At 36.7% G+C, this 12,070-nt stretch overlaps 1 protein-coding gene across 2 annotated transcripts; it reads right to left on the minus strand.

The window, feature by feature from the left end:
• Nucleotides 1-89: 89 nt before the first annotated feature.
• Nucleotides 90-10,904, minus strand: Ptip (PAX transcription activation domain interacting protein). 2 transcript variants are annotated; one of them, XM_078185840.1, is made up of 9 exons: nt 10,665-10,904; nt 9,931-10,115; nt 7,419-9,814; nt 4,396-4,840; nt 3,719-3,903; nt 3,366-3,607; nt 2,490-2,759; nt 1,942-2,146; nt 90-1,764 (listed from the first exon to the last, which is right to left on the minus strand). In XM_078185840.1, the coding sequence occupies exons 1-9, from the start codon at nt 10,758-10,760 to the stop codon at nt 1,697-1,699; spliced, it is 4,092 nt and encodes a 1,363-aa protein (XP_078041966.1). In that variant the 5' UTR covers nt 10,761-10,904; the 3' UTR covers nt 90-1,696. The 2 variants fall into 2 exon arrangements, with proteins under 2 accessions (XP_078041966.1, XP_078041967.1); XM_078185841.1 differs by lacking the exon at nt 10,665-10,904 and having other exon boundaries at nt 7,419-9,677; nt 9,751-9,814; nt 9,931-10,067.
• Between the last annotated feature and the right edge of the window lie 1,166 nt (nt 10,905-12,070).

Raw genomic sequence — 12,070 nt, forward strand, 5'->3', positions numbered from 1 at the left:
AATCAGGTTCCCAATATTTCTATACAGTTTTTTTTTGTACGTAGACTGCTTAATTACTAAAATAATTTGTTGCACAGATGAAATGTTCATTCCGTAAAAGTGAAAGTAAATTCTTTATTAATTCGGGCTTAAAGTTTTGTTGAAAGTATAGAGTACAGTATGTGAAGCCATACCATATACATTACAAATAATGAGTAATACATCAACAATTCAACAAATTTTAAATGAAAATTCTCCCATAAAAACAAATACAATACTTTAATAATTACTTCTGTTTTACTCTTACATTTATTATCGACTTAAATTTAATCGTTTACATATCGTAAAATATATATATAAATGATATAATCGAAACGTTCTTGCATGTCTGACCGTTTTCTCTTAATAATTATATATTACTCGTATCATATGAAACAATAATGTATTCTGTATATAATTTCAACTAGAAATAGTATAAAAACTGATGTCATAGTTTATTTTACGATCATTCAAATTCGTAGTATTCTCTTAATAAATGTTTGTACCTTCTATACGTGTGTTGTATTATACAACTAAATAATGACAATCATGCCAAGCATGCGTGAAATAATGTTTTCGATCAAAATCCACGTTGCTCGCAAAACTAAAAGTAACAATTTTCCGTAATCATTAATACAACACGGAGATATGTACTTATATTTATTTGTCATAATACACTCTTACACATAAATCATCTCTCGTATGTATACACGCACATCTATGTATAAGAGAAGCGAAGAAAATGAAGAAAACAAGTGTACAATAATATAAACCATATAGAAAGATACGTATAGCCGATATATGCGATAAGAAGCACCGTTGTGCAAAAAGCAACTACAAAATGGCAATTAAAACCAATGCGTCTTAATTGTTAACCAGTAATACATAATACCCATTGTCTTTAAATTATTTGGAGAGACTAAAATGCCTTGCGAGGAGCACAAGATGCAAAAATAATCGTATGTGCAAAAATTGTTTAGTCCATGACCGAAAAAGAAACGAAATTTATTGCGGTACATACAATTTTTAAGATTAATCGATTTCGCTAAGAAACACAAACCTTTTACTTAGAGAGTAATATTATAAGCTACAAAGGATTAATATTTTCAATTCCGCAGTGTAAGTGTTACCAAGTTTGCGTTGATGGAATCAAATTCTCTTCTTATTGATATAGCGTTTGACAGAAGTGGTAAATTGTTACTTCAACATAACTTTCGCACTGTCGAAACCAAAGGCTGTTTAAATGATAAAGATCCGTCATCAATGATACGCACAAAAGCAAATTGACAAAATTTTAATTGATCACGTCGACGTATCTCGTTATGTTTCACTGTATACAAAAATATAATTCTTCTGAATTTTCACCGTGGGATTCCAGCATTTCCATAAAACTCACACAATGTGTATTATACGTGCGCCGCTATGTTAATATGAATAATATGAAATTTTCTTTGTGAACGCTGCAATGTACGTGTTTCTTTTTTCCAAAAAAGTAGCGTAAAAGGAAAGGTTTGGAATGTATCAGTGAAAGTAGTTCCTCCTATATCATAAAATTATGTTCTTTATTGTCCCATTGAAGAAGGTAAGCAAAAATTTGTCATCTCTAAAATGGCTCACTGAAGAATTAGTAAGCCCGCATCTGAGATTAAAATGCAGCGTATCGTGTACTGCACTGTATTCATACTTGATCTGCTTGGAAGTATTGTCGAGCGACTGCTCCTAACACGATCTCTGCAGTGAACACACCTGTAAAGAGTAGAAAATATATTAATATCAATTTCCTTTTACTATAGCCGCTACTTCAACATTTGCAGTTCGCTTTACAAGAAAACAGTGATATTTCTGAATTAGTCACATGCACAACATGTCACGTGAATCAAAATTACATTTAAATTAATTGAAAAGTAGTGAAGAATTACTTACTGATATTTGCACGTAAAACATCGGAAAGTAGATGCAGGTCGTTTGCATGAGTAACAATGATATAAGTTAATTTATTACTATTCATTTCCTGGATCTGTGCGACGGATCTTCGCGTTTTCTCCATTGTTCCACCCGCGCTTTCGATAATTTCTGCGATCGCCGGTGGCGACGGTATAACACTTGGTGTTACATAAAATATTTTACCCTGTTGTAAACAATTAACTTCTATAAAAACTTCACACAATATATATAAATCGGCTCTAGTGTTAATTGGCTGGGTTTGTCAGTGTAGACTGTAGTATACAATAAATTAAAAAATAATTAATAATAGCAAAATTTGAATGGGAACTTCTAGCCAGCATAAATTATTAGCTATTTATATAAGGTTCAATATGAAGATTAATGTTGCTTTGAAAAAAGTAAATTAAAGAATCTATTCATACGTAAAAATTTAAATGTATCTATCTACGGCTGTTATAAAGCATTTCTTATAGCTATTAATTGTCACTTATGGTATATTAAGTAGAACAGAAAGATAAAACAATCACCTTAAGTACTGTTCCACGGTTCGGGCTTGTCAGAGCCTTTTCAATACTAAAATTAAAATTCTTCTCAAATTCTGGATCGCCAAGCATGTATCCACTTTCATCTAAAAACGTGTTTCTTGCGAAACAATCGAGTAACCACTGTAACGTGACAATATATTTACAACGTGATAGGCAACACACAAATTTTAAAGTTCTTATCGGTGTTGACATCACGAGATGTGTAGCATCTCGCCAACTGGCAGCCATCGCACCACCTAATTCCCGGATCCTCTGTTGGGAAAACAGTATATTATTAGATACCAGTTAACTCAAATTTATTATACGCATAAATCCTTATGAAGCGATTAGACTACTGTAACAGATCAAGAAGGTAGACTGATTTATGACTACGGAATACATAAAAATCGAAAATAAGATTTTTCGGTTTTAAATGTGTTTCTACATGTTAGCAAATTTGTATCGCAGTCGTATTTGAGTATAAATAATTTTCGAAGTTTTAGTAATTTTACAGTAGTTTAATTTCTTAAAATATTGCCCAGTAAAGTCGCTATGTTTGTTATAAAAAATTCGAATCATTTATAATCGAAATATAATGAGTAAGTGTGAACGAAAATCGACTGTTATCACGAAGTTATTTAAAAAAATAATAATTTAATGAGAAAAATACTTTCTCATTACGTTATTAAACTGCAGATGTTTATGCACTTCTACACATGTATTTATTGTTAGTAGGCGAAGTGTTAACATTGATATGCGCATGAACTTTCCAGCAGGTCTGATACCATTCTTCAACAAAGGTTTGAGTCAACCTGTCCGCAAAATTGTGCGATCGCGCATGAACATCCGCAGTCGAATAATTCCTGATGGTCCCGTTACCTTTGCGTGTTTTCTAGGATTAATACCAGAGAATAATATCCTCGGTTGTTTATCCGGAGGCGGAGGATCGGGATTACTGACGACGACGGGCTCCTCCAAGCCCAGCAAATGCGGATCTTTGTTCAGCAACGGGCCGTCCAGCCGCGGCTTCTTATACTTTCTTATCGAGTTTGGACCCTGACCAACCTGTTTCACTTTATCGTAAGACTCCTGGGTAATGTTTATCGGCATTTTCCACGCAGCTGAAAGCAACAACGCTTAAACAATGCCAGAAATTCGAAACAATCGAGAGACTAGGACAGCCGCGGCGCATCCTCTTAAAATTAATATAATCAACGTGGCGTTCATGATACCCATTAAATGAGGCACTAGCGAATAATCCAATCTGAACGGATTGCTGAGACTGTACTGTTGATACTTCGGGTTTTCGATTTGATGCAGGGCGTTCATTTGCCCGCACAACAAGTCCGTCAACCATTGCGCGTTCACTACTCCAGTTTGCCATTCCCGCGCCTTTTTGTATTTTTGACCGTCGGGTCTGAAATAGTTTTCTTCTTCACAAGCGAAACAATGATGAAGGATTATATACGACACGATCATGTGAAAATGACTCTATGATAAGATGACAGATATTTGAATGCGACAATTGAGTCAATTTTCAATAAACAGCGAGTCTATTCTTATTAAATTTGAATGTCTTTTTCGTTTCGATGATAAGATTCTCCCTTCGTGAATTACTTTTAATTATCTACCAGCAACACGTGTACAGTTATAAACTCTATTTAAGTAAGATTTCATATAAAATTGACTTATACTTATATATCGCGATTTTCGCACAAATTCGCTTCGACAATTTTGCCAAAATTATTTTAGCTTAAAAGGTGTCCAAAACTGTTGTCAACCCTTGAAAGAATCGAATCCTTAGATCACCGAAGTAATATTTTTGTAAGGTCGTTCAACATTTTCGCGACACCCTCTGTGTTTCACCGAACGATTTGTACGCGTTGAAGTAACACCTGCGTGACGTTACCTTCTGCAAACGAGAAGAGTGTTGTGCCGTGTGAAGTAATTGGTAACTTTCGATCCTAAGGCTTCCAGCATGTACTTGACTTTGGTGCGCTCCTCCCCTTCAAATCCAGACAACGATACAATCTGTTTCGCGCACGGCAGCTCCGTCAAGCTGAACGGCGTCGGAAAATGCAGCGCGTGCCAAGGCGGTAGTACCTGCTGTTTATTGACAACATCGGACAACCAGTGCGCGCTGACGCATCGTTTCCCTTCGCGTAGCGCCTGCACCACCGTCGGGTGTTTCTGCGTGATCGCTAGCACGTGGGTGGCCCGGGTGCAATACTGCGGCTCCACCTCGCCGCCGTGTCTCTCGATCACTTGCTTCCACACCGTGACCTCGTTCGGACGTTGCACGTCGTATTCAACAATAACAAAGATACAGCCTAGCAAAAATAGATCTGGTGGCACTGAAAGCACAAACAACCGTGCGTTATCGCATGGGAAACAAAAGGAACGGGAAGTTAACGGGAGAAACAACGACGCGGCTACTTGAAAGCTGATCGTCGAATCGGGCTCGCGATGGAGTATAGTTAAGTATTATGTCGTTTCAAGATGGAACAAAATAAGGAAATATATATTTTTCCATTTTTTTTCTAATAAATTGTTAGAATCGTGGAGATAATGGTACGGCGAAGAGTTCATACGTTGACTGTCGAGCTACCAAAGAGTGCCACAAGTTTTTCTCAGTGTCTCGAGTTTAAATTGAGATGGTAGAGTTAATTGTTTATTATAGAGATATTTCATTGTTTCGTACGCGCAGATCAGTGGATAGAACGCGAGAATTATTGGTGTAAAATATAATCATCCGTTTGGAGTTATTTAAAGAAATTGGAAAGGTAAACAACGCGAAATAATAATTTAACTGAGAATATAATTAAAGTCATCAAATGTATCAGTTTAGATACTAGAAATCGTAATGATACTAATCGCTTATGAAAATATATGGAGTCGAAAATAAATTGTTATAATTGTGGTAATAATTATCACTCTAAATTATAACATTCTCATTACAATCTTTTTCTCATATTTCTCTGTGTATCATTATGTCAAATATAAATGAAATTCGAATTTTCTTGTAATAATATTTTTCACGTTAAACTCTTCCATGTAATTCTGTATTATCATGTTAAATGACGACAAATTAATTTGACTTTTTTAGATGGATTAATTATAGTCGTTATTTATGCGTGACGTTAGCAGCGACATGTTAATGTGTTTGTAACAACCAATTTTAACGCGCATATTTATCTACGTGCTCTAAAGTGGAAATATTGTTTCTTTAAATAATACAGAATGTCACGGGAAATTCACTAATAATAACAATAAAAAGAGACTACTGTAGTATTACGTGTATTCGCACACAAAAGCCAACGCGGTAATAATGCAGTTTTTTTCGAATGGTAATAATAATAATAATAATTACGAATCGACAATCACCTTGTACAACATTGATAACAAAAACGAAAGAAAAGATAATAACCATAGACCGGCTAATTCGCGATGTGTTTTTACCGTTAGTTATTAGAAGTAATTATCTAGCCTAAATGTAGGTTTTATAATATGATGATAATGGTGCGTTTGATTAGTTTAATATGATAATTATTGGATTACTTGCACAGGAAAATAGAAATTATTTCAATTATTGAATAATTCTATTATTTTATAGGATATTAGTTTAGAATATTATTTTAGAATATTATTCTAGAATACTATTTTAATAGAACATTATTATTCTATTATTCTAATAAAATTATTCGATAATTCTATATTGTTATCCTAATATTAAAAACATATTTAGGTGGCCGGTAAAAATAAATCATTAAAAATTATATTTATCCGGAAAAATTATACAGCGGCCTTTTTGTTAACGTTTTGTATTTTTTACGCTTTCGTTTTCTAAAAAAAAGCTATTTTGAATTCTTATTGCGCGCATCAGTCGTTCAAACGAACCTAGCGCGCATAAATGTATCGCGATTAGATTATGGATATTTATACGAATGTGTGCGTTCGCGAAGTTTTTTTATCGAACATTGGAAAAATATTTACGAACTAAAAAATGTCTTGGAGTGAAAAAATCGATAGTAAACTCTTTTAAAATTCAAATTTTTTAAATTGATTGTAAATTGTAATTTCACGTGTCGAGGTTTTAAAGAAATATATCTGCTATGTTTCCTGCATTCAAAATAAAATCGCGGACTAGTAATAATAACTATGTAATTGTAAATACCATTTAAAAAAAACGAGACGTAAATATGCATATTAAAATTATATACTTATGCAGAATGCTAGACACTGTGCATTCGATACAATGTAATTTTATAAGATTGTTTTTAAATGTAATATTGCCGTTATTATTTTAATTTATATATATATTTAAATGCATCTAAAATATGTCTGGCTTGTTTAAAGTTTTATTTAAGCATATTTGAGCAGTCATAACTAGACCTTGGATGTTTCTGTAAATTCTTGTTTTCATTAATCATTAACTAAACACCCAAGAAAAGACTAATTTTTTACACCGACTAGAAAACTCATAGTCTAGTTACAACGTTGCCAAAAAATAAAGCATTGCATTTAGGAGAGTCAATAGATTCTATAGTCAAAATAGACAGAACTATCAAAACACAAAATTTCTTCGCTTTCTAAAAAATAATTGCATTTCTCAGAATCTGAGAGCGACCCAGGAAACCCTACAAAGATCAACTGACAATTAAAAAATTCCTATGGTCATTGTATCGAATCTGATCTGAACATTAAAGAGCCTGACCGAAGAAAGCGACCGGAACTCTCCGTAAATCTAATCTCTCAGTGCGAATTATTCGAGATGGCTTCGTTCGCAGTCCTGCGTGTCAGGAGCGAGACGTTTCGTTTCCGTGTTGCTTCGTAAGCGGAGTGCATAGGGATTGTACATATGCATATACGTACGTGTAAGTCATACAGGGAATTAGGGGCTTACGAGTTTGAAAACAAATAAAAAAAGCGTACGTTTTAGATTTGGATTGTGTCCGTAGAACTGGGCTTTCGCTTGCGGCATCACGGGAGCGTACTGCATCTTTATGGGGGCACCGGGCGGCGCCCCATTGGTAATGTTCGCCACGGTTCTCCGTTGATAAGCGGCAAGGAGCTGCGGGTCCTGGGACGGCGGCGGCGGCGGTCTGTGTTGCGCGGTCATCAATCTTAGCTGGCCGGCAGCGCTGCCCTCGGTCGCGCTACCTTGCAATCTGTTTGTTAACATGTTCGCCAACGCGGTTTTCGTTTTCGCGTTGACGACCAACTGCTGGTCCGGCGATATCTGCACGTTATTAGGTAAGGACGCGAGTGGCGGTTCTTGCTGGGCACTTTGTTGCTGTTGTTGTTGTTGCTGCTGCTGCTGTTGCTGCAAGTGTTGCAGCTGCTGCAATCTAGCCATTTGTTGTTTCTGCATGTGCAGCTGAGCTATGTGCTGAGGCGTCAAGGGCTGGCCCTGTGAGAACGTCTGTCCCGGCTGGGCAGGCTGAGGACCTTGCACGTTTTGCCCGGTTTGCACAATCACTTGGTTGGAAGAATTGATCGGCGTTAAAGCTGGCGGTTGAACACCGGGGTGTACCGGTTTCTGACCAGGTGTCTGAGCCAGTTGCGGCCCTATCATCTGCGGTCGCGGCTGCTGCACCCATTGCAAGCCGCCAGGTTGCACCGGCTTGCCCGGACTCCTGATCACCGCGATATGAGCACCTTGTTGCGCTTGGCGATTTTGCATCTGCCTTTGCAACAACAGGTTCTTTTGCTTCTGTATCTTCTGAATAAATTGCGCTCTCTGCTGCGGATCCATTTGTTGCAATTGTTGATGGGTCTGAGCATCCAACTGGATCAACTGTCTCGGTTGTTGGGGCGGCTGTTGAGACCATTGTCCGCTTGGTCTTTGAGCACCGATCTGTTGCTGTTGCTGTCTTTGTAACTGTAAATGATACTGTTGCTGTTGCCATTGCGAATCTCTCTGTACAATAAAACTCTGTTGATTTGGTCCCATCAATGGCTGGTTCGGTGGCTGTTGCTGCAACTGGCCGTCCCTTATGACAAACTGCTGCGAACCTTGGGGCGCGGACTGTTGCAGCTGTTGCGAGATTTGCTGAATTTTTTGTTGCTGGTGCTGCTGTTGCTGCAGCAATATTATTTGTCGTTGCTCGGAGGTCAATTGCTGTGGCGGTGCCTGCTGCTGATTCAACTGATGCGTCCCAATCTGTTGCTGCGTCGGCGCTGCGATCTGTTGCTGCTGCTGTTGAAGAACTATCTGTTGTTGCTGGGATGTTAATTGTACTTGTTGTTGTTGGACCAGTTGCTGTTGAGGTGTAATTTGTTGTTGCTGCGGTATGTGTTGCTGTTGCGAAAGTATCTGTTGTTGATTCAATTGTTTCTGTTGTTGTGTCAACAACTGTTGCGGTGACGACAATTGGTGTTGAGGTATTTGCGAGTTCATTTGTTGTGGTTGCTGCGACATTAGTGGTTGTTGCGCTCCGATTAATTGTGGTTGCTGTGTTAATTGAGGAGACGGTTGTTGATTTAAGATCTGTTGTTGAGTGTATGTTTGTTGCAATTGTGGATGCTGTGTAAGTTGTTGTGTCATTTGTTGCTGTTGCAGTATCGTATGCTGCATATTCATTTGTTGTTGTTGTTGCTGCTGCTGCTGTTGGGGTGGCACCTCTGATTGTTGTATTTGTGGCACAGATTTCATTTGGGGAACATTATTTTGTTGAGACACTTGTGGTAACCAGCCAGTTTGAGTAACATTTTGATCGGATACAGAAGACACGATTGTGGAAGCATTCGATAAACTTGTTGTAGCGGTCGGGCAAGTAAGGTGCAGCTGTTGCGTGCTAACAGTATTCTGCCCATTCGTTGAAAAAGGAAGCGTCGCAATGGTTGCGTTATTGGTATTGACATTATGCGATGTACTGGAAGCTACGGGTGGACTTGGCTGATTCCAAGGCATACGTTGTTTCAGTTGTTCCAACATGGCTTTGGTTCTGTCTTGTTCTTCTTGGGTAATATTGTTATCCGTGTCTTCGTCCATAAAACCAGTGATCATAGCTGTGGAACTATTCGGATATAGTAAAAGTCTCGGATGAAATTCCACTTCACTTATAATAGTTCCTTTTCTACAGCATTCCGTTACCCAATCCGGGGTTACAATTTGTATCGGGTGCCTTGTAGCAGTTTCATATTTATAGCCGGCAGCCTTTCCAGCGATTAAATGAGTGCAATATTGGTCTAAACGTAATTGACATTTACCACCTTGTAATGTGATCATCGCCCATAGGCTTTTGCTATCGGCGCGGCTTACCTGAGACACACATGCTCGTACATTCGAAAACAATTGTGCATCTTCGGGTGAAAAATAATGTGGCCTAGATCGATGATACTGCTAAGGAAATTATTATTTTCAACTACTGATACATATGTTAATGTAAATAATTATCAACTGAATTGTTTTTAGCGTTCGTTCGTATAAGATTAAGGATACGGTAGAAGTTTGTTACATTTAACAGAATATAAAATCCAGTTCTGTGTAACCGCTGGTATCTCATAAATATCCTTTGCAGCGGAAATATCATTTTCCAATGCGTCATAGCCAGCTATCAAATGTGTAACAAAATCACTAAAATAATTTGATCTTTCAGCGCCACTTTCTTGTAGTAAATTTAATATCTGCAAAGGATTAAAAACAATGCTAGTTTTAATAATACTTGTTCCTTAGTTGTTAATTAGAAACATCGATGCAACTGTTAAAACAAGATTCCTATTAAAAATAGGTACATATCACAGGTACTATAGTCATAATAATTCATTGCTTCTCTTATTAACTTATTGCTTCCTATAGACAATACATTGTTGCAATATGTTATAAACGTCATATTCATGATAACAAATGTTTTATATTTTGCTAAAAATATTCACGAAACGATGCCCGAAATTATTAAACTTTTATTCGTCCGTAACGGAAACGGATTACGAATAGGAAAATAAACGGTGCGAACGAAACTTTCCGAAAATCTTCTATCTTGTTCGTAGAATGTTGCAATCTGTTAAAATTGACTCCATTTTATAACCTCCACCGCGCGTATTGTGATTGGTTTAAGATTATCGTGAACAATTCGCAATTTATGACAGTCGCGGCGCGTGTACAACAATATTCGACGATTAATGACATTACATTAAAGGGAATAGAAAAACGCGGGAAGCGGTGAAATGACATACCTTGGGATCACCTTCGCCACTGACGTAGTATTTAACATCGGCGAACAGGGCACCATCGAGTTTTAATTCTTCGAGGCCGGCCCTTATATCGCCCATTCTTGTCAAATTGTAAACAAAATCACGTTACCCACATCACAAAAAAACGATGTGTTTTCTAAAATCACTTTGAAACTATATACGATATTTGATAACAAACCTCGGCCGCGACGCTTTTGTTATTATTATGATCGTAAGGTTATGTAGCTACGTCGGAGTCGAACGATTCTGCTGTACGTTCGATATGTATCGATAACGTTAGTGCGCCCAGTTTGAATGTCAAAATAGTTAAATAGAAACGTGTCAGAAATTAATGTAACTGCGAGATAGAATTCGATGGTTTTGCTGTTTCATATCTATCGTTCAAAGTTAAAATATTCTTAATGTATTTAGCTAATATACATTAACTGAAACTGAATGGTGTAAAGATTAAATTTTATTTTTTATAAATTGAAATAGCTAGCTTCTCAATTATTTTCAAATCAACAGAAATATAATATAATGAAAATACACAGGGTGTCCTGTAATTAATGATACAACCGGATAAGTCGAAGAAAAACTAATATTTTTAGACTTTATTCTTAAGGAAACCGAGTTGGAAAATGTTTCAAGTTTTTTTAAGACAGAAAGTGCAATTAGTACATAGTTGTCACACGTGACATTTGATCTTCATTTAATAGCATTATCTTTTTTATTTATTTCTTGGCGTAAAATTAGCAACTATTCGGTTGTATCACCAGTTACACGATACCCTGTATACTTAAATAATAATATAATAATAGCGAAATTATTTAAGGGTCTTTAGGTTGACTAAAACAACGTGACACTTGAAAACATTGTTTACTTTATTGTATACTCTCCTTCATTCGCGGAATAGGTACATATCAGCGTCTAAAATGCTTTTCGCTGTATAGTCCATCGAAACTGTTACGCATTGTTTATTCTTGTCTGTTTCTTCATTTTTGTTCGTACTCGCGCACATTTTCTCTCACTCTCGTTCTCATCCTCTCTTTCTATCTTTTTCTATCTTCCTATCTATCATCCGTTTCCTCTTTTCTCTCTCTCTCGCTCTCTCTCTCTCTCTCTCTCTCTCTCTCTCTTTCACACGCAACCGTTCTAATATATTATAACCATACATCTCCTATTTTCTCTGATCATTCACTAAACTAACATTCGCTCTGTTCCTCTCGCTCATAGATAAATAAATTATAGGCTAGTATGTACAAGATCTTCATAGATTTCTTCTCTTATTTAGTAGTCATTTGTCACTTAACAGATTTATTCATTTTGTAAAGACTCTAGAAATATTGAGCTTGGTCTGGTCAGTATACGTCATATGTATATTCCCATTAACATTTGTCGACTTGTGT

Source organism: Augochlora pura, chromosome 7, assembly GCF_028453695.1.
Source record: "Augochlora pura isolate Apur16 chromosome 7, APUR_v2.2.1, whole genome shotgun sequence".
In the NCBI taxonomy this organism is placed as follows: Eukaryota; Metazoa; Arthropoda; class Insecta; order Hymenoptera; family Halictidae; genus Augochlora; species Augochlora pura.

Coding starts and splice junctions, on each gene's coding strand:
- Ptip (XM_078185840.1), bottom strand. CDS start 10,760: ATGGGCGATATAAGGGCCGGCCTCGAAGAATTAAAACTCGATGGTGCC. Junction 4,841..7,418: donor ACACAATCCAAATCTAAAAC/GTACGCTTTTTT, acceptor TTGTGCTTTCAG/TGCCACCAGATCTATTTTTG. Junction 1,765..1,941: donor TGTTTTACGTGCAAATATCA/GTAAGTAATTCT, acceptor TACTCTTTACAG/GTGTGTTCACTGCAGAGATC.